Source organism: Dama dama, chromosome 24 (assembly GCF_033118175.1).
Source record: "Dama dama isolate Ldn47 chromosome 24, ASM3311817v1, whole genome shotgun sequence".
Classification (NCBI taxonomy): Eukaryota; Metazoa; Chordata; class Mammalia; order Artiodactyla; family Cervidae; genus Dama; species Dama dama.
Window position 1 is genome coordinate 64,617,136 of NC_083704.1, and position 26,133 is coordinate 64,643,268.

At 58.3% G+C, this 26,133-nt stretch overlaps 1 protein-coding gene across 7 annotated transcripts; it reads left to right on the plus strand.

Annotated features, from left to right (window-relative positions):
• The first annotated feature begins 463 nt into the window (after positions 1-463).
• CFAP100 (cilia and flagella associated protein 100) lies at positions 464-25,802 on the plus strand. 7 transcript variants are annotated; one of them, XM_061129068.1, is made up of 18 exons: positions 464-564; positions 1,336-1,444; positions 7,053-7,127; positions 8,284-8,421; positions 11,529-11,629; positions 13,643-13,829; positions 15,750-15,817; positions 15,889-16,052; positions 16,224-16,304; positions 16,614-16,792; positions 16,979-17,011; positions 17,095-17,221; positions 19,352-19,403; positions 19,477-19,628; positions 22,416-22,626; positions 23,596-23,801; positions 24,584-24,677; positions 25,531-25,802. In XM_061129068.1, exons 2-18 carry the CDS (start codon positions 1,357-1,359, stop codon positions 25,642-25,644), a joined length of 2,070 nt encoding a protein of 689 aa, XP_060985051.1. In that variant the 5' UTR covers positions 464-564; positions 1,336-1,356; the 3' UTR covers positions 25,645-25,802. The 7 variants fall into 7 exon arrangements, with proteins under 7 accessions (XP_060985051.1, XP_060985057.1, XP_060985050.1 ...); XM_061129067.1 differs by lacking the exon at positions 464-564 and adding an exon at positions 1,184-1,225; XM_061129070.1 differs by lacking the exon at positions 464-564 and adding an exon at positions 1,184-1,225 and having other exon boundaries at positions 22,491-22,626.
• Positions 25,803-26,133: the final 331 nt, after the last annotated feature.

The window sequence follows — 26,133 nt, forward strand, 5'->3', positions numbered from 1 at the left end:
GATCTAGCCCGGACCCCTCCCTGTTTACTGACAGGTGTGCCCCACTGCCTTCATAATGCGTCACATGCAGCCTGTGGAGCGGCGAATCTCCACCCGAGTCAGCACTGAAGTCACCTTCGCCGGGCGGGCTTGTCGGCGCCCAGATCTCCGGGTCCGCCGCCCGGATCCTGCAGAATGTTTGCTTCTGTAACTAGTTCCCAGCACGTGGGATGCTGCGGCCCGGGACCACAATTGTCAGGGCCGCCCCTCTAGACTGTCAGGTTCACTCGGCAGTAAGAGGCAGGTAGGTGGTGCACGTGAAAAAAATCAATCAGGAGAATGACGGAAATAGCAAGAGGGGTGCAGACCCGGAAGGAAGCCCGCGCTTGCTGGGTGGGGCGTGTCCTCTTACAGCTCAGCCTGCCTGAGGCGCGGGCGCAGCTGGGAGGCCGGAACCTTTGTGACGTCACAGCCCCGCCCACCGGGAGAATGGTTGCCATGGCGACGTAAACCGAAGGCCTGGGCTCGCGGAGCTCTGGGGCAGCAGCTCAGAGGCTTCGGAGCAAGCGCCGGCGTGCCGAGCGGGTGGGTGCGCTCTGGACCTGGGCGGGAACCGCGGGCGGGGTCCGGGCAGACATCTCGCGCGCCCCTCCAAGACCCTGTCGCAAGGCTCCCGGTTCCTTACTCATCGCATAGCCAGCCGTCTAGCAACCCCTCTTCCCTCCAGGCCCATGCACCCTCGCCACACGCCCGGACGGGCCAGACTTGGGTGTGGGGAGGCCCGGTCCTGCTACAAGCCGAATACCCCGATTCCTTTCGTGGAGGCTGCAGCAGGCATGCAGCTGGAAGGGTGCAAGCTTTGGAGTCAAGGAATCTTGGGCGGGAGTCCGAGCCTCAGGCCTTCCTGACTGTGTGACTTTGGACAGTTTGCTACTTTGTTTCCTCCTCTGCAAAATGCAGACTAGCTCCGCAAATAGTGAAAAAAAGCGCCGCGGTGGGGCGGAACGCTTGATGAGCCACCAAGCAGTGCCTCCCCTGGTCCTCGGGGAGCTTACATTCTAGGGGAGCTAGGCAATCGACCGTTGTTAAAGGGATACATCAGTTATTGGAGACTGGTCAAAGGGAAGAGGATGGGGTGGTGGGAAGATGCTTCTGGGGAGGGGCGGGCCTGAGTGCTGGTCGGGAGTGGGAGGGGCCAAGGCTCCGGCGCGGGAGAGGAGGGAGGCGCGGCGGGTCGGAGCTGCAGGTGTCCTCCTCGTGTTGAGCCCTGGGCAGGTGCCGGCTGTTCTCAGCAGCCGTCGGCGGAGGGCGGGCTGCAGGCTGGCCCCACCCGGCTCAGACTCTGTCTCTCCCCAGGTTGGGAGTCTTCTCTAGCCGATGTCGGGTTTCTCAGTGCACGCTTCCTCCTCGGCGCCGATGTCAGAGAACCTGCCTCCTATGGTCTCCAAGAGCGTAACTTTCGACAGTAAGTGCTGGGCTGGGGAGGGCTTGCGCAGGGTCAGAGGCAGCCTTGGGGGGGCCTGGGGCGGCGGGTTCAAGGTGGAATCAAGGCGACAGCGATTCTAAGCCAGGCCACGGACCGGAAATCACAGGCTTTGCCAAGTTCCCTAGAAACTCCATGCTGTAATCCCTAGGGCTGCTGTAGCCAAGCCCCACCCCAGCCTGGGGCATCACCCCGAATTTATTGTTTCACAGCTGCCAGGACCATGAGTCCCAGGCACGGATGCTTCCATTCTGAGGCAGGGAGGGGACCCTGTGCCCCGTGCCCTCCCGGCTTCTGGTGGTTTGCTGGCGACCTCTGGTGGTGTTTGGCTGGTAGAAGCATCACCTTCACTCCATCCTCACGTTTTAAGTGTGTGTGTTCCATTATTTCCCCTTCTTATTAAGGCTGTGCACACTCGCCCAGTGTGACCTCACCAGAGTTACATCTGCAGCCACTCTCTTTTCAAACAGGGTCGCATGCTATGGTGCTGGGCGTTAGGACTTCAGATCTTCAAAAGCATTCATTTGAGGGGTGAACACAGTTCACCGCAAGACAGGCCTCAAGGAGGATGCCGCAGCGGAGATGGGGCTTGCTCAGCCTTCCTGCAGCCTCAGCTGCTGGCCAGCCCCTGCGCTGGAGGCCCGCACCTCCTCCCTGGGGCTCCCACTGAGTGGCCCTGGGGGTGGCCGCGGGGCTGAGGGGCAGAACTGGCCACACGCCCTCTGCTTTGGTTTACTGGTCTTAAGCTTCCGATTCCAAAGGGTGTTGAGAGCCCCCGTGTGAAACTCCACCTGCTTGGAGGCTCCTCTGCGTTCTCTCTCCCTCCAAGCCTGACGCCTGCCATGCTCACACCTTGCACACATCCACACAAATGCACACACAGCCTGTCCTTTTCTCACACCAATGGCCACACAACAGAAACGCTCCCTGGGCCTTCTTCCCCATTAACCCGGATGCTGTGCAGGCTGTTCCTTATCAAACCTCGAGCTCCCGTAAACCTTTAGTGCTTCCAGCAAAGGCACTTCACGTGTGCAGCCACCAGTCTCTGTTGGTGGCTGCTCTCCATGGCTGCACCTGTTATGCTGTGTGCTTCACCCCCTCCCTCTTTCTCATCCGCTCTGCTCCAGAGTAAACTGAAAAATGAAGAAAGGTTGAACTGGGGTTATCAGAAAAAAGATAGCTTTGAAATGTTTACAGATAATAAAATAACTCTACATGCACTCACACAAAACAATGCAACATAATGGTGCTGTTGACTGAAAAAAATATTTACAACCTACAAGTTCAAAATTATGTTTCATTCCCTGGGGATATTTGGGCTTCCTAGGTGGTGCTAGTGGTAGAGAACCTGCCTGCTAATGCAGGAGACTCAAGAGATGTGGATTCAATCTCTGAGTTCAGAAGATCCCCTGGAGTAGGAAATGGCAGCTCATGCCAATATTCTTGCCTGGGGAGTTTCATTGACAGAGGAGCCTGGCAGGCTACAGTCCATGAGGACGCAAAGAGTCAGACATGACTGAGCACACACAAAAGTTGAGTTATGTTTTATTCAGTGTGAATTTGTAGGACTTCAAGCCTGGGAGAAACATTGAGAAAACTGCTACAAGGAGGGGAGGAGAGGAGGGGGGTTATATAGAAGTTTTGCAACAAAGAGCAGGTAGTCTGAACATCAAAAGATTATTGTTAATTAAAGAAAACCAGATAGCCCGGATTAAGGCTATCTGGTTAAGGTTAAGGAGTTTCGTGCTTTTCCAAGTGTGGGAAGATGCAAGAGTCTGGGCTCACTGAAATCATTCCTTTCATGTGCCTTTCACTCCCTGGGGCCAGGGCCCTTCCTTTCCCACTGGGACTGGTGCCCTGGGATCACAGATGTTGCTCTCCTTCCTGGGTGCCCTGGAGGGCAGGGGGCACTTTAGACTGTGACTCCTTGTTTATTGATGTAGCAGAAAACACTCCATTCTCAGAGGGGAGGGTATTCTGGGCCATGAGCTGGGGATGAGGTGAGGTGCTGGAGAGAGAGGCAGAGGCCACTGTGGGCCAGTATGTAGCACCCTGTGGGCGTGGGGAGGACCGTTTGGCTCTGCTGGGATGATGGAGACAGCCCAGGTCTACCAGTGTGTGACTGGGGCACCATTCCTCCCACCTTGAGTGGGGTGGAGGTGGGGGATGGCCACAGCTCCATCGAGACACGGCTAGTCCGTGCCCTGGCGTAGAGGGCAGAGGACCTTGGTGGGGAGCTTGGCCTGGCAGAGTGGCTGGCCACACGAGTGGAACCCAGGCTCCCCAGGCAGGGCTGCAGGACCCCTGCTTCTGGGAGACGCGGCCTGTGGCTGGGCGCTCTGTCTCTGGGGCTCCTGGCATCCAGGCTAGAACCCACTTGAGCCTCTTGGGTCCAGGGATGGATTGGGGGGGAGTGATCATTGAGTGAATGGTGGTATCTCCTGAAGGCAAGACTGGAGGGGGCGAGGGGTCATTCCTGGTGAAGGAAGCTCACTGCCAGGCTCTAACCTTAGCAGGCTGGTGGGGGGCGGTTGCTCCCCCATGTCTGCCCCGCGCTGGGGACCCCCAGCCCCATGTGTAGGCGTCCCTTCCCCCATCCGCTGCTGACTGTAGGGGTGGGGCTGGATGCAGTTCTTTACTTTGGTGATTTAGGAAACATGGTTTTAAGCGACTCAGTCTTAGTCTGGGGAGCTGCAGAATCGGGCTGTCCGAAGCCCGGGCTGGTGGCCATGTGTGGGTGCGTGTGCTCTGTGCCTGACACTGTGCTGGAGTGCAGAGGTCAAGGGCACAGCGGCAGGCCCGCTCTCAGAGGGTTTGGGGCAGAGTGACCTGCTGCTCTCCTCTCTGGTCCTCGGGCAGACCAGGCAATCCCTGCACAGAGTGTCCCCCCCGGTCCTCCATGAGCTTACTCATTGAGCCACCTCCCCACCCCACCATCCAGGGCTTTCCTGGGGCGCCCACACTTTCCCCACCTTCCTCTTTCCCCAGCTTTATCTTCTAGTAGCCCTGGTCCCCTCCCCCGGCCAGTAGACTGTCAGCTGCCTGAGGGATGGGGGCTCTCTGTTTGCCTCTTAGGCTGCTGTCTTTTCCACGACCCGGTACACAGAAAACCTGCAATGAAATTCTGTTAGGCTGCAAGCTTTCCCCAAGGGTCAGGACCTTCTGCCACTGCTTTCCAATGCCATGCTGAGTTCAGCTAGTGTTTAGACGGGGACAGAAGAAGCAAGACTGTGCTCACAGATGACGTGATCCTGTATGTGGAGAATCCCTGAGAGAGCTCTGTGCGCTCATAAATGAATGTAGCAGCATGGGAGAACACAAGACCAACACTCAAACATGAGTTGTGTTTCCATATTCCAGCCATGCACAGTCCAGCTTGGGAATTAACGGGCAGTTCCATTCACAATGGCATTGAATAGAACAGATATCCAGGAAAGGGGTGATGTCGTGGGAGATGACCAAGCAAGAAGACCCGGGAGTCAGTCTCTCCACCAGAATGACTCTCCAGCAGGCAGGCGCTGTCAGGACCCCGTACAGGAACTCTGCAGCTTCCAGGAGAGAAGTTAATGCCGAGGCGGGAGGATTCTGGGGGATTCTGGCATTTTGTGGCGTGGCTACCAGCCTCCAGCCTCCAGTCCAGTGGCAGTGGGGAGGGCGGCCTGAGTTCCTGGTGTGGCTTGCTGGTGCCAGTGTTGCAAGGAGAAGTCAGTTCTGACTCCATGTTGGAACTGTTTCTTTGACTTGCTTTCCGTCACTTTTCCTATTATCATACGGAACAGCCTGCCTCAGAGAATCCTGCCCCTCTGCCTGACTGTTAAACAAGTGCCTTGGTTCAGAACTCTGTCCACCTGTGGATGGCAAGGAAGAAACGGAGACATCCCCCTGCCTGAGGCTTGCCATTCTAGGAGATGTTTGCAAGATTAATGGCCTTTTCACGTTGCTTCCTCATCTCCTGCCATCTCTGATCTATCTAAGAACCTGGCATCCAGACCCCATTGTGTTGTTCATTCGCTCAATTGTGTCTGACTCTCTGCGACCCCATGAACTGCAGCACACCAGGCCTCCCTGTCCATCACCAGTTCCTAGAGTTTGCTCAAACTCACGTCCATCGAGTCAGTGATGTCATCCAACCTTCTCATCCTCTGTCATCCCCTTCTCCTGCCTTCCCAGCATCAGGGTCTTTTCCAGACCCCACAAGATGTTTATTGTGAGGTGCTAGCCTACTGTCATCTTGATCTGCCTGCTCCCTGATTCCCGCAGCCCCTTGTCTCTCAGGTTCTTTGGGCTCTTGTGCGACAAGCAGAACTAGTTGCACTTGGAAACACCAGGGTGGACAGCAAGGGTCGTCCTCCAAGTTGGGCTGTCTGATTGCTGAAGGGCCACACACAGGCTGGAGCCACTTCCCTGCCACTTCTGTTGGTGGGAATTTAGAAACGGGACACCTTCTCTTGCTTTGGAGCCAGAGTCTTAAGGAAATCTTTTTTACAGATTTATTTATAGATTTATTTTTGGAGAAAACCCAACCCCCATCGCAGCCCCATCGAGGAGCACAGACGCACGCCTTTCTCTCGTGGCACCTGGGCCATGGGAGTTTCTGGAGGGCAAGGGTGCCCAGGGGTTTGGGGCAGGTGGGCGTTGGGCCCAGCCTCGCTGTCGCCACCTCCCATGTCTCGGTTTCCTTGACAACTGAGAAGCAGCAGCGTCTCCCGAGTCTTGTGGGGACCGCTTCAAAGCTGACTCAGGGAGGCCCGGGGTGGGGTGAGCTCCCGCAGTCCTGGACAGGTGGCGCGGGGGAGATGCTGGGGAGAACCCAGACGAAGGGAGGGCATGTGGGCAGGTGCTATGGCGGCGAGAAAGGCACCTCGAAGGGGGACACGGAGTCTGCACAGTGGGCCTCAGGTGTCAGGGCCTGGGGGGCCGTGGGGTCTGGTGAGGACAGGTGCTGAGCAGAGGAGGAGGGCCTGGCCGTGGGTCTGGGGACGCTCGAGGCCCTGATTTTGCTGAGCTCCAGGCCCCTGTAGGGCCTCTGGGGGATGCATGGTGAGTTGTGCAGCGTTGGGGGGGTTCAGTGCCGATGCGGGGTCATCTCCACAGACCAAGTGGCCAGCGGGCAACAGCAGCCACCCGCCTGCTCTCTTCCTTTGTTGCCTGCCTGCCTCAGAGGGTGCCGTGGTGTCAGCTGACAGGGGAACGGCAGGGAGGGGGTCTCCGTGTCTTCCACTGCAGCCCCCGGAGGCCTGAGGAGGCTCCTAGCAGAAAGGTTGGCTGGGCAGGCATCAGAGGCTCAGAGCCTGTGGCCTCTGTGAAAAACCGTCCTGCTCTGTCCTTAGGAGGTGCCCAAGGGGAGTCACAAGATGCCTTCATGGCTCAGGCACGTGTGCTGGAACTTCTGTGGCCCTTTTTTTTGCTCAGTTCTCAAAACTTCCTGGCAAAGTCAGTATAATCATCCCAGGTGTGGGAGCTCAGGGTCATCCGGCAGGTGAGACCCCAGGGCTGGAGCCCCTGAAGTCTCCCTGGCCTGACGCCACGTGCATAGCTGTCACAGGCTGCTGAGTCTTGTGCTGTGGCTGCCACTTCTGTGTCTCCCCAGAGCATGGCCCAGAATCCACGGACAACAGTTCTTCAGTCACTGAAGAAAAGACGAAGCGTGCAAAAAAAGGCAAAGGTAATTCTGGACCTGGGAGTGCAAGTCCTGTCGTGGGAGGCAAACGCTCACCCTCAGGCCCCAGATGGCCTCAGACGTAGCTTCTGGTGGGAAGGACAGTGGGAAAAGGTTCTGTTTTCATTAGAAATTGGATTACTGAAACCTGAAATAACATGAATGTAAGCAACAAAGTAGGATTTATTTTTCCTCCAGTAATGAGAAGTGTGGGAGGCAGGCCAGGGCTCTGTGGAACTCTACCAAAATCAGTCCTACAAAATCTTCCAGGTGACCAGGTTCTAAGTCTTTCTGCTCCAGCATCTTTACTTTCGGGTCTTTCAACTATAAGTTTGTTGCCTAGTCATAGAATGGCTGTGGCAGCTCCAGCCGTCACATCTGCTTCCAGACAGGGAGAAGGAGGAAAGGGAAGGGCTAACTCAGCCATCTTTGGGAAAAGATCTTCCCCAGAAGCCCCACCCAACTGTTTCTTGCCATACTCCATTTGTTGTGGGGCCATCAGTATCTGCAAGGGAGGCTCAGAAATGCAGCTTTTCAGGGAGCCGCAAGGTTGCCACCTGTTAGGAGATAGAAAGGGATGCATCTGGCAGCACATGCCTTGTCCTCTGGGCCCTGCTGTGTCTTCCATGCCTTGGCTTCCTGGATTCCCTCCTGATTCCTTGGCTGTCCCCACCCCCAACCCGGCCCCACAAGCCAGTCTGCCCCTCCTGCAGAGGTGTGCAGCTCTGAGCATGTTCCCTGAGCCTGTCCTTCCCTGGCCAAGCTCCCGCCCTGGGGTTGGGCTTCCCCGTCCACCCTGCCCACCCCCACTTCCTGTTTCTTTTAGTTATCAAAATCCAAACCTGCCTAGTCGAGACTGAAGGTCAGTGAACTCGTGTGCTCATCACCAGATAGGAAGCAGACAAAATTTTGCGTTTGCTTCACCTATCCTTCTTCTCTTTTTTTGTCTTTGCCAGAATATTTTACTGTTTCAAACTTTATTGTTTTTTTGCAGTGTAGTTGGTTTGCACTGTTGTGCTGCATGCACAGTGACTCAGCTACACACGTACATACATTCTCTTTTGTGTTCTCTCCATTATGGTTCATCCCAGGGTATTGACTATCTGGGCTGTACAGTGAAAGTGTTGCTCACTCAGTCATATCCAACTCTTTGTGACCCCAGGGACTGCAGCCCGCCAGGCTCCTCTGTCCATGGGATTCTCCAGGCAAGAGTACTGGAGTAGGTTACCATTTCCTCCTCCGGGGGATCTTCCTGACCCAGGGATCAAACCTGCATCTCTTACATCTCCTGCATTGAAAGGTGGGTTCTTTACCACTAGTATCACCTGGGAAGCCCTTTCTTGGCTGCACTGGGTTTTAGCTGGGCACACGAGATCTTTTGTCTTCATTGTGGCATGTAGGGTCTCTAGTTGGCAGCACGTGAACCCTTAGTTGTGGCATGTGGGATCTGGTTCCCTGACCAGGGTTTGAACCCGGGCCCCCTCCATTGGCAGCACAGAGACTTAGCCACTGGACCACCAGGGAAGTCCCTGTGGCATATGTGAGCTGCCACGTCTAAGTGATATCATAAGGTATTTGTCTTTTTCATTCCAACTTCACTTAGTGTGATAATCTCTGGTTGCATCCACATTGCTACAGATTTTGCCAGGATAAACTCCAGATGTTATTTCATTCCTACAGAGTGCATTTTTCAAATATCAGGATCTTTCTCACATGCCCAGAAGCAGTTAACCAGACCATCATCAGATTTACCCAGTTGTCTCAGGAATGTCTTCCCACAGAAGATTTGTTCTCATCCAAAGACAGTTGAGATCTGAGCACCTTCAGTCTTGTTTAACCAAGCAGAGTGGCCTCCCCGTCCTTTTCTTCTCTGTGCTTCGCTGGTGGAGAAATAGCATTACTTATCCTACAGCACGTCCCTGTGGTGAACATATCTGTTCCCTTCCTGGTGGTGTCACTGAGGCTGTTTCTGTGGGTCCTGCATTTCCTCTGGCTCAGCGTTAACCAGGATGCCTGAGCGGGCCCGTGTCTGCCTGTGTGTGCACAGACCGCTTCCTGCTGGGCTCTGTGCTTTCAGCGGCCTCCCTGGGAGCCACCTGTGAGTGGTGGGCTCAGCCTGACTCCACATTGCCGATCCCAGCTGTTCTCCTGACAGTTTCTTCTACCCATGATGCTTGCATTGAGCTGAGCATGACATTAGGGGCCAGAGGTATGCATTGTGGCTTGTCTGTCTGTCTTCATTGAGGTACCATTCCTATGCAGTGCAATGACAAACCTCCAGGTTACAGTTTGATGCATTTTGATAAATGTGTACAACTCGGTGTACAGCCTCCACCCTGTTTGCCGTCTAGAACATTTCCCTCCTTTCTCCCGAGGATGGCCGATGGTCTGCTGTCCCCATCAGTTCAGTTCAGTTCAGTTGCTCAGTTGTGTCTGACTCTTTGCGACCCCATGGACAGCAGCATGCCAGTCCTCCCTGTCCATCACCAACTCCTGGAGTTTACTTAAACTCATGTCCATCAAGTCGCTAATGCCATCCAACCATCTCATCCTCTGTCATACCCTTCTCCTCCCACATTCAATCTTTCCCAGCATTAGGGTCTTTTCAAATGAGTCAGTTCTTCACATCAGGTGGCCAAAGTATTGGAGTTTCAGCTTCAGCATCAATCCTTCCAATAAATATTCAGGACTAATTTCCTTTAAGATGGACTGGTTGGATTTCCTTGTAGTTCAAGGGACCCTCAAGAGTCTTATCCAACACCACAGTTCAAAAACATCCATTCTTCCACGCTCAGATTCCTTTATAGTCCAACTCTCACATCCATAACATGACTGACTACTGGAAAAACCATAGCCTGCTTGCCACTGGCCATCTGCTGGGCACCCTCGGAGCCCCTGAAGCTCCCCTTCTGTCCTTGCTCATCTCCCCACTGGTGACAGGGCTTCACTGGTGGCAGGATGTCCCCTCCCTTCAGCCTCCCCAGAGTACAGGTCCTGTCCCCCTCCTCTTCCTTCCTTCTTTCATCCTGCCTGGTCATCCTGCCGTGGGATCCTTTCAGGTGTCTGAGGTCCTGGCTGATTCAGCAGGTGCTCTGTGACAACCCTTCCATTTGCACGTGCATTGTGCAAACGCATCGCTGATGCATTTGTGGGGAGAGATGGACTCTGCATTGTCCTCCTCGTCTACCACCTGCTTTTCTGAGGCTGTTTCCCCCACGCGTACTGGGAGGACCAGAACTGCTGCTGGGATGTTAAACTTTAGAACTTGTCACTGAACATCTACCAGAGTGACTATTCCAGCTCACAGCCCACCACCAGGTGTGAGGGCTCCGGTCACTTCACGCTGCTCCAGCCCTGGGCACTAGCTCTTCCTTTCTGGGTTACCTGCACCACTGGGCATGCGTTAGCATCCCGTGTTCCCCGTGACCAGCGAGAGGGACGAACTGTGTTTACGGGGTATTGATGATTCTGTGCTATGAAGCACCTGCCTTCTGCCCACTTTTCTACTCTGTTGTCTGTTTCCTTATTTTAATAATTCCTGGGCTTCCCTGGTGGCTCAATGGTAAAGAATCTGCCTGCTAATGCAAGAGATGCAAATTTGATTCCTAGGTCAGGAAGGTCTCCTGGAGAAGGAAACAGCCAATCCATTCCTGTATCCTTGCCTGGGAAATCCCATGGACAGAGTCCATGGGGTCGCAAAGAGTCAGACACAACTGAGCATGTACAATTTTCCTTTTACTTTGAAGATTTTTTTTTTTAAATGATGAACCCTGTTTCTTCTAAATCGAGGGTAGTAGGAAAGCAACTATATCTTTAAGCTGTTAGGTTGGAGCCCTCTGGGTTCCATTTTCTCTGACACCTGGTGAGCTGGGCTGTGGGAACATCTCTCTTATGCCTGGGAAGAGGGCAACAGGACTGGGGTCCTTGGCAGCCCCAACCTCCCAGCATCCAGGCACTCTGTCCTCCCTGCTCCCGGTGGCTCCTGCAGGGATGAAGCTGCTTTGCTGGCCTCCCCACCCCCCGCAGGCAGGTGCCGCACACTCCAGGGTCAGTTGGTTGCATCACTTACAAAGGGCAGGTGGAACTTCTCTTCCTTATGGCCTTGAGGTTCCTGAGACTAAACGCGAGGACAGAGGGCCAGGAATGTAGCAATATCTGAGACACAGGAAGGTCTGTGTTCACATGGTCTCTCAGATGCCAGGGACGGAAGCTAAACAGGCTAAACCAGGCAGGTAAGTTTATAGAGCTGGGAGGTCCAGGCGCAGACATCAGGCACAGCTGGATCTGAGAGAGTGTCTGCTGTTCCTGCGTGCTTTCGTGTGTGCTCCCTCGCTGGGCGGCGGGGACGCCGGGACCCTGGAGGCACAGATAACCCCTGGTTCTCTAACGGGACCTCTCTCTCCCCAGTGTCCAAGACTGTTCCTGACCAGCCCGTGAATCCTTTCCACCTATCTGGGGATGTGGACTTCTTCTTGCTCAGAGAACAGGAGCGGAACAAGTCTCTCTTGGTGAGCATCTGGGGGAGCCTGCCCGCCTTGGCCAGAGTGCTGGTCCCTGGTACTCTCGCTCTAGGACAGTCGGTGGCTCACACTGCCTGTGAAGGCGCCTCGACTCCACCTGGCCCCAGGTCTCTCATCCTACTCTCGTACCAGTTTCACCACCGCCGTTCCTGGGCTCTTGTCAGGGGGACCCCCAGGGAGTGTCTGTCCCAGAGCCTTAGCCAGTGTGCCTTAACTTCTGCGGAACCTGGTATAGACGCCATCCCCTCCCGACACCCTCTCTGACCCCCAGGCCCTAGGAGACCCCCCGCATGCTCTAGCCTTGCACAGTCCCCTTTCACTGGACTTCTTGGGGGCCAGATATGTGCACACACATGTGCACACACACACATGTGCACACACACAGCTGCGTCTCTGCAGCGCTTGGGAGTCCCAGGATCAGCCCTGTCCCCCAGCACACGCCGTGTCTGCATGCCAGCAGAGTCTCTTTCACCCCCATGTGCCCAGCTAGTCCCACCCCACCAATGCCCTGCAGTATGATGGACCTGCCAGGCTGAGGGGACTCACCCAGTGAGCCATGTTTCTGGGACACGTGGTCAGAGGCACAGGCATGGCCAGTGTCCCAGGCTCCCTCAGGGGCTGCCTGTGTCCCCCCAGCTCAGGGCTCACCCTCTGAGATCCCTCAGGCAGCGGCTCCCTCTGCCACCCTGACCAAGACTGAGGATACTCGGGACGGATAGGTCCTCTGGCTCCACCCCAGACCTGGTCAGGATTCCATGGGTTCCAGTCACACTCCCACCTCCCGCCTGGACGGAGGGGTGACAGACCCTGAGCCAATCTGAGCGGTGCTCGAGGTAGCGCACTGCACATGCATGCACGCACATGTGCACACATGCACTGTCACGCTCACACACTCTTAAACACAGACACATGTGCACACCCCCGCACATGAGCACACACACTCACACACGTGTACACTCATGCACATTCATGCACAGACACACTCACACACCCATACATGCACACCCATGCACATGCACACACACACACATGTACACTCACACACATTCACGCACCCATACATGCACACACTCACCCCACCCCCGCCCGACACACACTTCCCCTTCATCCAGCAGCAGCACAGCCTGGACTTCCTTCTCCCAGCCTGGACCGGCCTCAGGGAACTTCTGCCTTCCTTCAGGGCTCCCTGCCCGCCCTTAACACCCCACCCCCTAGCACAGCCCCAGCCTCCTCACACTGAGGAGCCTCCCAGTGCCCTCAAACTGCAGACCTTTTCCCACTGGAATCCTCGCAGGTGACACTTTCCTAGTTTTATTGTACCAGGATGCACAAATCAGGGCCCACCACACATTGGAGGGGAACAGGCGTTGTTACTGGCAGGACCAGCGGGATGTCGGATTTGACCGGGGGAAGTCACATGCAGGCTCGAGCCAGCAACATCCCCAGGGCCTGGGCAGCAGGAGGGGTGGACACTAGGTCACTGGGAAGAAAGCCCCCCACCCCACCCTGTCCTGAGACCCCCCCCCAAGTGAAGGGTTGGGGTGCTGCAGATCCCCAGTGACCCCCAGCCCCAGGTCACCCCCAGTAAGTAGTGGGCTTCCTGATCAAACCTGAAAACTCTGAGGGTCCAGCTTCTCTGAGCCTTGGTTTGTCAGATTTAGAAATCACAGCCCAAGACACTCATTTAAGTGTAACCTTTGGACAGATGAGGCAGTGAGCATGTCCTTGCACCCCTGGACTGGAATCGCATCTGACAGGGTTCCCCAGTTCCTCTGGTGCCCTGCCTGCCTGCACCCTGTTCTCTGCAGGGAGATGCCCCTCACCCCGAGCGCTTCCCCTCTGCACAGAGCACATGCACGGGCCCCCACACCCCTCCAAGTGTGCGCCTCCGCCTGTGTGTGCCGCCGGACACTCCGCAACCCCCACGGGACAGGCGGCGGGGAGGGTTGGGCGCGGTCCGTCCATTCCCGCTGACCCTGTCCTCCCGCCCGCCTCCCGCAGGACCGGGAGCAGAAGAAGAAGCTGCGGGTGCACGAGAAGATGACCTACTCATCCAAAGTGTCCGCCAAGCACACCAGCCTGCGCCGTGAGCTGCAGCTGGAGGACGAGACAGAGGATCAGGAAGAGCGGGCTGAGCAGCTGCGCAGCTTCCACGAGCAGGTGGCCTGGAAGCTCGCCATGACCCGAGGTGCGCCCCGTCCCCCGCCCCACGGTCCCCAGCCCTGGTCCCCAGGCCCGCCTTTGCCCTTCCTATAGGAGCAGTGCTTTTAGCAGGCTTGAGCCATGCGTGGCCGTGGTGCGGGCTGTGTGTGTGTGTGTGGTGGGGGCAATGGGTCTTCCTTATGCCCGACCTCTGCCTCCCAGGCCCCAAAGGTCAGTTCCAGATGGACTGCCAACCTAGCAGCCTTTAAAGCCTGGCGTTGGTGCCGTCGGAATGCTGACCTGCACCGCGAGTGCAGGCTTCACTGTGTATCAAATACAGGCATCTCCCTTGGCTTGTCTGTCCTGGGCAAGTCAGCTTTATCCTGCTGCTGCCTCTTCTGCTAACTAGCCTTGTGGGTCCTGGGATTCAGCGTCTTCACACACTGCACGTAGTGAGAGGGAGCTGTGTGTGTGAGCTGTTGTTATTTTCATCACCCAGTAAGACGTCTGAAGGGCTTCCCTGGTGGCTCAGACGGTAAAGAATCTGCCTGCAACACAGGAGACCTGGGTTTGATTCCTGGGTTGGAAGGATACCCTGGAGGAAGGCATGGCAACCCACTCCAGTAGTCTTGCCTGGAGAATCCCATGGACAGACGAGCCTGGTGGATGGGCTACAGTCCATGGGGTCAGAAAGAGTCGGACATGACTGAGGGACAAAACAAGGAAGTCTGAAGTACTAAACATATGTATCAGTGTTCTACTGATGAAGTACAAACCAATAAGCTTGAAAGAACCAGTTGAGGTCAGAGTCCTGGACCCCTTCGGCTACAGAGGCCCTGAATGTGACCATGGAGAGACCCTAGCCTCTGCCCCGACACCGAGGCTTGTGATGCGGGTGGGAAGCCTTGAACATCTTTGACGTGTCGAGTGTGGAGCTCTGCCTGTGTCTTGTCTCTGCCGCCGCCGCCCACTGTTGCTGAGACCTGGGAGCAGAAGGGGGCATCCGAGTGGGCAAGACTGGACCCAGCAGGTCTGACTTCCTTGAGGAGCTCAGGACGGCCAGGCTAGGTGTCTCGACTTAAAACAGACCTCCTGGACCACAGCACGTCCTTCTGGAAAGGAGCAGGTTTCAGGGACAAGGCCGAGAGCCCACAGTTGCATCCACAGTGGGGGCGCCCCAGCCCGTGCTCTCAGAAAGGGTGGGAAAGAGGCCCCATGGGCCTTGACCCCAGCCGCGATGCCTCGCTGCTTGTGCTCCAGGAGGCAGCCCTGATGCCCACCCCAGCTTCCTCCCACCCGGCGGAACCCTGCCAGAGCGGACTTAGCCTCTGGAGGCTTGCTTGAGCTCAGATGCTCAGTCGCATCCAACTCTTTGTGACCCCGTGGACTGTGGCCCACCAGGCTCCTCTGTCCATGGGAGTTCCCAGCAATAACACCGGAGTGGGTTGCCATTTCCTTCTTCAGGGGATCTTCCCGACCCAGGGATCGAACCTGTGTCTCTTGCATCTCCTGCCTTGGCAGGTGGGTTCTTTACCATTAGTGCCACCTGGGAAGCCTTGCTGGAGGCTTAGGGTGCCCCAGCTAGAGATCTTGCTGCCCTGTTTTCTCTCTCACCACCCCATCCTGTTACTGTCCTGGCCAATAGACATTTCATCATGACATCCAGCCAGGTGAAACTTCCAGGGTGGGGTGTCCAGAGCCTCATTCTAGGGAGAAGGGTGCTACAAGCAAGAGAGACTCAAGTCAGACCCAAGGAAGGACTTCCTACCTGGCCAGACTCCAGCCATGGAGACTGCTCTGTATATGCACAGCCTGGAGGCAGAGCTTGCTCCGTCGTGGTCCCTGTCATGACCCGGGCCTCAGGGTGGGCGTAGCGCACCACCTGACTCCGGGTCCCTGGCCACTGCCTGGGAGGGTCGCTCCCACTGCCCGCCCGCCCCCAGATGCCTCGTGCCTCTCCCTGCAGAAAAGAAGCTGGAGCCCAACGACATCAACAGCTACGTGGACCAGAACCGGCAGATGTTTCTCATCCAGGTAGGCTGGCTGCCCCCTGGGCCCTGCGCCCCATCCCCGTGGGGCCTGCCTGATGCTGCTCCCTCCCTCAGTATGCCCTGGACATGAAGCGGAGTGAGATCCAGCGGCTGGAGAGGCTGGCGGCCCAGGAGGAAGCCGAGTTGGAGCGGGCGGAGAAGTTCCTAGAGAAGGACGCGGCCCTGTTCGACGAGTTCCTCAGGGAGAATGACCGCAGCTCTGTGCAGGCGCTGAGAACGTGAGCCCCAGGCCTGCACGCCCACCACTCCCCCAGCCCGCCTGCAGCGGCCATGGACAGACCCCTGCCCTCAGCTCATGCCCCTGCTTGGCAGCTCCCCCGCCTGCAGCCCTGACTGAAGGCAGTGTGGATGCTCCCCTGAGCCCCCTCCTCTCCGCCCCCCTCCCCCAGAGCTGACAAGGAGTCCAAAGCCAAGATGGAGAAGATCCTGGAGATTCGTGAGCTGACCACCCAGATCATGAACATCAAGAGGTGAGTTCAGGGGGTGCACTGGCTCCGCTGTGCCCACCAGCGTGTCTCCCAGAGCCCAGGGAGCTCCTCATGGCACACAGCTCTGCACCTGATCATGTCTGGGAGCCCCGGCCCTGCGGGTGACAGAGGCCGGGACACGGGGCAGGGCTCACCCCGAGGTCCCTCTGCCCCAGGAGTGGCGGGGACTGGGGGACTGAGCTGTCCTGTCCCGCAGGCTGGCCCTCTTGCCTGCGCACAGGGTCCGGGTCGCCTCCTCTCCGAGGGGCCCAGGGATGGAGCCTGACCTTGCCCGTTCCCTCCTGGGTGCAGCGAAATCTCCAAATTTGAGGACATGCTGCAGCAGTACAAGGTCTACAAGGACTTCCTGTACAAGCTGTCACCCAGGGAGTGGCTGGAGGAGCAGGAGAAGAAGCGCTTGGCTCTTAAACAGGCCAAGGAGGTGGTGGAGGCCTTCAAGGAGAGCCTGCTGCTCTCTGTGGGGGACAGAGGTAGCAGGGAGGGGTGGGTGCACCCGTGTCCTCTGGCCAGGCCTCCCCATCCCCCAGAGCCACCCCCAACCCCCACCGCTCAGCCCACACACTCTGGGAGGTTGGCCAGCTCTCTGAGCAGTCCTACCGCTTGGGGAGACCCCAGGCGAGTGCCCGGGACCCTGAGCCTCTTCTGGCTTCCCACAGGATCGGAGACCAAGGGCAAGCTGAGCTCCAGAGGTATGTGGCGGCCCCCGGCTGGAGGGGCCCTGCTGTGGGCTGGGGGGATGGGCAGGTGGACAGCCCCCCTCTACTTCCCCCAGAGGGGCAGAGCCCGAGGAAGCCCGCCAAGCTCCTGCAAGTGATGCGGCTGCGCCAGGCACTGTCCGCCACTGTCAGCCAGCAGCAGGGCACCCTGCCCAGAGTGTCCAGCGGGGTGGAGTCTGAAAGGTGAGTGGGCGTGGGGAGGGGGTGATGGAGGAGACTGGCCTGCTGGGTGGCGGCTCCCAGCGGCGCCAGCTCGGGGTGCCTGGAGCAGGGGTGAGGCTGAGGAAGGGCCATGTCCAGCCTGGAGGGTCTAGAGTTCAACGTAAGCCTGAGAATCAAGGTGTTTCCTGAGCAGACACTTACGTTTGTGTCATTTGGTGAACTTGAGCTTGGGGTGGCCCACGTGGGTGCTGGTGGGACAGTCACAGGTGCACGGAGGAGGCAGCGGGGGGTGCTTGGGAGAGGACCCTCCTGCCGAGAACTTCAGAGCCCAGCGTGCTGGCCGGGGGCTGGCAGAGCCCCTGCACCATGAAAGGGAAGCAGGAAGTCTGGATTTTCATATAGAATTTCCCAAACTTTAATTGTGACAGTTATTTTCAAGTCTTATGGAAAACACGGCTGGACCAGATCCAGCCCAGGTGACTCACCCCGTAGCCCCTGCAACACCCCCTCAGGGACCACCGAGCCACCCTGGGACCTGTCCTGAATGTCTTCCTGTGATTCCCTGACATCCCGCCCTCCCCCCCCCCCCCACACGCCCTGATGACTGACCACAGGACAGGCCTGCTCCACCGCCACCTCTGGGGCCCCCTGCTCCTCCAGCGCCATCACTGTGCACCCCAGCCTCTCCGGGTGGGCTGCACACGAGGTGCGGAGGGGCGGGGGCGCCTGGCAGCCAGGCAGGGCTGCACCCTGGCTCTGCCTCGAGTCCCCGCCCTGGGGTCCGGGGCTGCATAGGCCGGGAGGTTTCAGCAGGGCGCTGACACGATCAGACTTGGATCTTGTACCTTTTTCTCTGATTTCAAGCGCACAGGCCAGGCACGTGTAGAGGTTAGCTCTGGTCCCGTAACCCCTTCAGGCCGGGCTGTGGTCTCCAGCTCCGGGGTCGGATGTGCATGCCTCCTCTGGCGAGGTGCCCTCAGCCTTGGAGCTCCCGGCAGCAGGGAAGGTCCCTGGGAGCAGAGGTCTGGGACCTCCGCCTGCCAACCCTGTGATCACGGCCACTGTGCACATTTGGGCAGGTCACAGGCTGTACAAGGCACTTGGCCAGGAGGGTGAGTCGGAGCTAAAGTCCAGCCTGGCCCCAGGCTATATCCTCTTGGAAGGAAGAGTCTCAGAAGGGCACCTTCCAGGCCAAGAGTGCCCTTGGGCAGGTGACTGGCTTTCTGAGTGGCAGGTTTCTCCTGTGCCAATTCAATGGCATCTGTGTGCATGCGGCTTCCCTGGTGGCTCAGATGGTAAATCTGCATGCTGATGCAGGAGATGCAGATTCAGTTCCTGGTTTGGGAAGATCCCCTGGAGGAGGAAATGACAATCCGCTCCAGTATTCTTGCCTGAGAAATCCCATGGACAGAGGAGCCTGGTGGGCTGTAGTCCACGGGGTTGCAAAGAGTCAGACATGACTCAGTGACTACACAATAAAATCAGTGTGCATACAGGTTTGAGGCACAGGCCTGGCAAGCGTGCTAGCTGTCGGCGGGGCCCTGTAATGCCAGCTCTGCACTTCAGGAAGGCTGGGCTGGAGTCTCTGAGGTCTCGGCCGAGCCTCCTGCAGCTGCAAGCCGGCCTCACCAGCTCAGGGGATGGCAGAGCCTGCATGTCTGCACAAGCTACGGGCTGGGAGGGGTGACGGAAGCTGGACTGAGGTCGGCCAGGTTCCCCCAGTGCTTGCAGCCCTCACAGCCCTCCCTGTGGCCACTGGGCTGTGATGTCCAGCAAGGTCCCTGACATGTGGCCTGAGTGTCACAGCAGCTGTGAGAGTGGCCAGCGATGACCTGTGCTAAGGAGGGAGCAGGGCAGGGAAGGCCCAGGTGTGAGGGAGAGAGTGGGGACCAGGGAGGGGCCTGGAAGCGGGAGCCATGGGTCTGAGGTCGGGTTGGCTCCTGGATCGCAGCAAGGAGCTGCTGGGGCTGGCAGCCTCGAGGTGGGAACCACGCTTTATTCTAACTAGAGTGAGAGGGACTGACCGGGCACCGTGTGACCGCTGGGGGCCGAGAGGAGGCTGGAGCCACAGCCTCGGCTGCCTGGGGGACAGAGGATGGGACGAGGGCTGGTTGGGGAGGTGCCCCAGGCCCCGACCCCATGTCCCTGCAGGTCCAGCTCCACCCTCCCTGTGCAGGATGACCTCGACAGTGATGATGGGGAGGTGAGTGCCTCCTGCTGGCAGGGCTGCAGAGCCAGGCCCACTGTCCGCGGGCCTCACCCGGCTCTGCTCACAGGAGCTGGAGCTATACTTCACGGATCCGCAGCAGCTCCTCGACGTCTTCACGAAGCTGGAGGAGCAGAACCTGTCCCTGGTGCAGAACACCCAGGAGATGGAGGAGGCCCTGGAGGAGCTGAGCTTCACCCTGAAGAACACCCAGACCCGCATGTAGGTCTCAGGGAGGGGTCTGCTGCTGGGCAGCCCACCCTGCCCTGTCCGTGGTGCTGGCCCTGCCGGCTCTGGGGAGAGGCTGTGTCCTCTTGGGCCAGGAGCTGAGATTCAGAGTGGGCCAGGCAGGCGGAGCCCTGAGGGGCTGACCTCTCCCCACCCTGGAGCAGCCTGCAGCCGGAAGGGGGCATCTTCACAGACACCCCCCAAGGTGGTTTTGTAATGATTATTTTACTGGCTCGGCAGCAAAGAATCTGCCTGCCATGCAGGAACTGCGGGTTCCATCCCTGGGTCAGGAAGATCCCCTGGAGGAGGAAATGGCAACCCACTCCAGTATTTTTACCTGGAGAACCCCATGGACGGAGGAGCCTGGTGGGCTGCAGTCCACGGGGTCGCAGAGGCCGACATGTCTGAAGCGACTGGGCACACGCACATTCACTTTACTGATGATTATAATGACGAGCATTGTTATTTGTTATTTAAAGTAGTAATATGACCCGAGCTACTTGACTCTCCAGCCTTCATCATGTAGTGTTTTCTGCCCAGCATTGGCTCAGAGTAAGTTTTCTGGAACAGAAAGAGGCGTCAGTTTTATTGCTGACACCAATCCCTGCAGAGCCTGTTTGGGCAGGGTCCGGCTCCAGGTGAGGCCAGCTGGGAGCAGGGGATCACCTCTTTACTCCCGAACCTTGAGTAAGTACCCATTCTGAATCAGGCCGGGGTCTGGGCCCTTCATGAATACGGTGAGCCCTGCCCCATGAGCTGGCAGCCCAGGGGAGCCAACTTAGATGTGTGCAGATTTGCCTTGTGGGTAGTAACACATGCTAGGAGTTAAGTAAAGAGTCCTATGAGGAGGAGGTTGAAGTGGAGGTTGGCGGCAGATGGGAGAGGGTAGGGGAAGCTCCCAGGGGAAGGTGTCCTTTCAGCCACGGACTTCCTGAGTGATGGGACACCACAGGGAATCTTGGGGGAAGAGGGAAGCATGTGCAAAGGCCCTGATGGAGCCAGCCCACAGCTTTGACCGCATGTGTGCTCACGTCCTGTTGACTGACATCCTGCCTTGGATAATTTCCTACCAAGAGTCTCCAGAATAATGCCAAAACATGAGCTCTCAGGAAAGATTGTGTTTCCTGCCAGTGCAGGAGATACTACAGACTCGGTTTCGATCTCTGAGTCGGGGAGACCCCCTGGAGAAGGGAACAGGTACCCACTCCAGTATTCTCGCCTGGAGAGTCCCATGGACAGAGCAGCCTTGCAGACTCCAGTCCATGGGGTCGCATAGAGCCGGATGTGACTGAGCACACACACAGTGTGGAAAAGGCATCATTTTATCCCAAATACCTGGGAAAGAAATAGAAGAACAAAATTACCCGCCCCCCAATCTGGTCCATGTAAAAGGGGTGCTGGCTGCAGGGTCACTCTCGCATCCAGGCACTGGACGTAGAGGAAGCTCTAAGAAACAAGCTGGATTCCTGGCAGTCATGCACCGCTAGGAGATGTACTGCTGACTCTGCAGTGGGCACTCAGCGTTGAGGGGAGGTCCGGCCTCTGTCCTTATCCTGGGTGACCTGCTTGCCCCCCATGAGGGCCCAGGCCCGGAGGGAGGGTGTGTGTGAGCTGCAGGTGGCCCCACTGGCTACCTGCCTCTGAAAGCCTGGTAGGGCTGGCCAGACCAGCTCCGCCCCCCTCACACTCAGGCTCCCAGCCTCAGCCCCACAGCCATGGGGCTGCAGCCTGGAGGGCTGCCAGGGGGCGGAGGCCTGCACCCGGTGCCCGTGCTCGTGACAGAGGGCAAAGGAGCGGCTCCCGTGGCACTCTGCCTAAACACGGGAAAATGTCGGTAGCTCTGTTTACCTGGGTGGAGCCTCAGAACCACCATAGGGAAAGGGGGACCTCTAGACCCCACAGGCACAGCTGGCTGAGTGACCAATGTCCTGCTCACTCTGATCAGGACTGGCATGCCGCTGCCCACACTGGCCAGGCCCATGCCAACTGTAAGAGCCAGGGTTCCTGCTCCAGAAACCCCAGCAGACAATGCATGTCTGCCATGAACACGAAAGACTTAAGAAAAATTTAATATGTTTCATATAAAAGGTGATTGTTGCAATCCTATTCCTAGTGAAAGTGAAAGTCGCTCACTCGTGTCCAACTCTTGCAACCCTGTAGACTATACTGTCCATGGAATTCTCCAGGCCAGAATACTAGAGTGGGTAGTCTGTCCCTCCTCCAGGGGATCTTCCCAACCCAGGGATCGAACCCAGGTCTCCTGCATTGCAGGTGGATTCTTTACCAGCTGAGCCACAAGGGAAGCCCCTAAGAGGATTAAAAACTTGGGCTCGCAAAACCCTGTCCAGTGAATGTCCACAGCAGCATTGTTCCCAAGAGATTAAAGGCAGAAACTGCCTGATGTCCACTGAAGAATGACTCTGGCAAAGCCTGGTCTCCCCACGGTGGGTTGTAAGAAGAAACGAGGCTCTGACCAGACACGTTTCAGGACAGACAGGCCTGAAAACACAGTGCTGGGTGGAAGAGCCAGACACAACGGGACAGACGTCATGTGGCTCCGTGCTTATGTCCAGGAGAGACGGGCAGAGGGGGCGGGCGAGAGTGACTGGGGGCTTCTCTCCAGTTAATGATACTGTCCTGAAATTAGATTTTGATGGTCATGAAAAAAATTGGACATTTATGGTGAATTATATACCTCAATATGGCAGGTTTTGGTTTTCCCTTTTTTTTAAATTTAGCGTGGATTGTTAAAGATGTTAGATTTCCCCTGCATCTCACCAGGGCCTCTGAGGCTGGGGCTCTCGGCCCTCAGCATGCGGCAGGGCCAGCAGGCTCAGAGGTGCCGGTGCCCCTCAGGGACCGGGAGGTGAACCAGCTGAAGCAGTGGATCACCACGCTGAGGATGTCCATCGCCAAGGAGGAGGAGACGGCCGCGGAGCTGGAGCTCAAAGCCCGTGTCTTCCATTTTGGCGAGTTCAAGGGTGATCAGGAGGTAGGGCCCCCAGATGGGCAGATGGCAGCGATGGGGCACATGGCCATAGCCCCAGTGGAGGGTGGAGTCATCCCTGCCAGAGGGGCCCAGACCGCGGGAGAGCCAGCCCGGAGGCCCGTGGTTCTCCAGGGCTGCCATGGTCCTTGCCACTCGCCAGGCTCTGGGCTTGATCCATGGGCACCGCTGGACAAGGCCCTTGGCCCCAAATCAGAGCCAGCCATATGTTCACGCCCCGTGAATGGGCAGCTCCCCAACACCCCTCCTCTATCCCTCCTTCCTTCCGTGAACTCATCTTCTTCTTAAACCCTCAGTGTGTCCAGAAGTGACCCTTCAGGGAGGCAGGCAGGCACGTCCCCAGCCAGGCTGGGAGGGTGAGAGGACTCAGAGCACAGAGCCCACGGGTCCGGGGCCTGCACCCAGCTTCCTAGTTCATTTGATTGCTGTTGAGAGTCTCCTGCTGCCGGGCACTGGACCAAGTACCCGGAGCCCCAAGAGCGGGCTGGGCATCTACCCCCAGGTTACCGGGCGCCAGCCGTGCCCTGTGCCCCCTGCCCCTCCCCCCACCCTCTTGGCCACCCCAGGGGATAGGGTTGTCATGTCTTCTGAACATCAGAACAGGCTGAGAGAGGGGAGGTCGTCTAGCCCAGCACTACAGAAAGCAGGTCACAGAACGTGGTCCCGGGGGGAGCTGAGGTCAGCGCAGGGGCAGAGTAGGTCACGGGGCCTCAGTGGGCACCCTGGGTCCAGGCAGGAGCCCCAGCAGGCGCTGGGACTCAGGATCTGGCTGACCACAGAGGCCCAGGGCACGGCCCTCTGCCCAAGAGAAGCCCGAGTGTCCAGCTCTGTGCCCCCTGACTTCCCGAGCATCCCCTGCCAGCTTGGCAGAGCCCTGGGAGGTCAGCCAGCCGAGGCGTGGGGGCAGCCTGGGCCCGCACGGCTCTGCTGGAGGGAGGCCTGCCCGCCTCACAGGACAAGCTGCTGGAGAGTCTGAACTGCAAGGTGCTGGATGTCTACCGGCACTGCGTGGGTGGCCAGCAGGAGTCCAGCCTGGGCACCGTGCAGATGCTGGCCACCATCGAGCACCAGCTGGACGAGCTGCTTGAGAACCTGGAGCGCGTGCCCCCGGCCCGCATCGAACAGGCCGAGAAAGCCAAGGAGAAGGAGAGGCGCCTCCGGTGCGTGGGGAGGTCCTGCACACCCCTGCCAGCTCTGGGCTGGCCCTGAGGACAGGGACACATCCCGGGGCTCCCCTCTGGGAGGGGGCGTCTGGGGTTCAGATGGGGCCACAGGCTCAGCCCAGTGGGAAGTTCCCTCCACTGGGAGAGGCACGTGGTGGCGTTAGGGACCTTGGGAGCAAAGTGATGGGCGATCCCCCCCACTCCCGCACCCCGCCGCCAAGGAGAAGGGACAGCGAGAGGCACTTTCCCGGCAAAGAGCTGTACCGCCCGAGCCCAGGGAGGGGACGGCCAGCCTGAGAGCTGCTGAAGGGGAATCAGCAAAGGGTGTGCCCCATGGGCCCGGTGGGGTGCGGGCCAGTTCCTGGTCACCCGGGTCATTCGGTCCCAGCAGAGTCCTGAGGCACGGCCATCTGTGATCAGCCATGTCTTTCCCACACACAAGGGCTCCCCCTGGGTCCCCAGGCCCTGCTCAGGCAGGCAGTGGACAAAGGTTTGGTGGCCTCAGGCACAGACAGGAGGACTCGGGACTACTGACCTTGCTGGGGCCTGGGCTTTCCAGGGTGGAGATACGTCAGTGACCAAGGAGGGGAAGCTAGGAACCTGGGCCTCCAGGGGGAGATGAGCCCCGAGTCAGGCCCTCCCAAGCCACCAGGGCCAGAGCCAGGCCCTGACCCAGCAGGGAGGTGGGATGGAGCGGCGTCGAGGCCTGAGGCTGCGTGGGGAGGAGCTGGTGGCATTCTCCGGGCCTCTGGTTGTTAACCTCGACCCTCTGCACCCAGACTCCGGGAAGAGAAGGCGAAGCTGCAGAAACAGCTGCAGGAGGAGCGGCTGCTGCGTGCACAGGCGCGGGCCCAGGCCGAGGTCAAGAAGAAGGTAAGCGAGGCCCCAAGGAGGTGTGGCCCGGGGGCGTGGCGGCCCTGAGGGGCGTGGCAGTCCAAGAAGGTGTGGCAGTCCCGAGGAGGCGTGGCAGTCCTTAGGGGCGTGGCCCCGGGGCGTGGCGGCATCGAGGGGGCGTGGCTGGGAGGGCTCAAGGCTGTAGGCCCGCCAGGCCTCGCCCACTTTTGTAGACACACTTGCTGAGGTCCTGGGGTAGACGGGTCACCACAGCAATGTCAGGGTGGAGCCAGGGCCCCCATTCTCAGGCCTGGCCCCCCCCCCCCCCCCCCCCGCCCTGGCCCTGAGGACCTACTTCTTCCGGGCACCCTCCCAACCCTCCCTAGGAGCACTGGTGCCCACAGCTCAACACCCCCCTGGGATCCCACCTATATTCCAGCCAGACCCCAGGCCGAGGTCCCCCAGCCACTGCGTCCCCTACCCATGGCGTACGGGTCAGAGTAGCCACTGGCCTGCTGGACTTCTGGTCCCTAAAGAGTCCTGATCCTGACCCTGGCCCAAGGACCAATGTGGACCCTGCGGGGTCTCTCCTGATCCTCATGGCCAGAGAGATGTCCCTTTAGCCTGGCGTCTCCCGAGTTTCCAGGTGCCTCCTTCCTCCCCCACCCCCACTCACCCAGGGCCAGCACCCTGGCATGCAGGCCAAATAGATTTCCCTACCCCGGCCCTCTCGGAGGCCCTGGCCCGCCCGCAGACCACACATGACCTCAGCCACCGGAGAGGCTGTGCTGGGCCTGGGCCGGGGGCTCCCGTGCACTCAGGGCAGGTGTCCAGGGCTCCGCCCGGGTGCAGTGAGGCTGAGGTGCAGGCTCATGGCATCCGCTGCCCGCAGCGGGGCAGGAGGCTAGTGTGCCGATCGCGGCCACCCGCCCTGAAGACCAAGGAGCAGTCCAAGCACGAGCTGATGGACAAGGACAGGGAGGAGCAGCTGTTTTTCTTCACGTAGCGCGCGGGCCTCCTGCTGGCTGAGCAGAAGCAGACGGCGGCGTGGGGAGCAGAGGCAGAGCCTGCTCCCCAGCACGGGCCCCTCACCCCCCACGCTGTGCCTTCAGACTCACCTGAAATAAAAGCTGTGTCGCTTGGGTACCTCCAGGCCTGTCTCAGGAGGCAGACACAGTAACAAATTGCCAGTCTCCTCTCATTTGTCACTTAAACCAGGAAATGATAAGGGATAGAGGAAGAGATGGTTAGATGGCATCACCGACTGAATGGACTTGAGTTTGAGCAAACTCTGAGAGATAATGGAGGACAGGGAAGCCTGGTGCGCTACAGTCCATGGGGTCCCAAAGAGTCAGACATGACTTCGTGACTGAACAACAATGATAAGGGATGAGCCCATTTGGATTTCCTGTCAGTCAGCTGCTGAGACAGACGTCCTGCGGTGACTGGGGTGGGATCAATTGCAGTTCTGCACAAGGTGAGATGGGAGATGTTA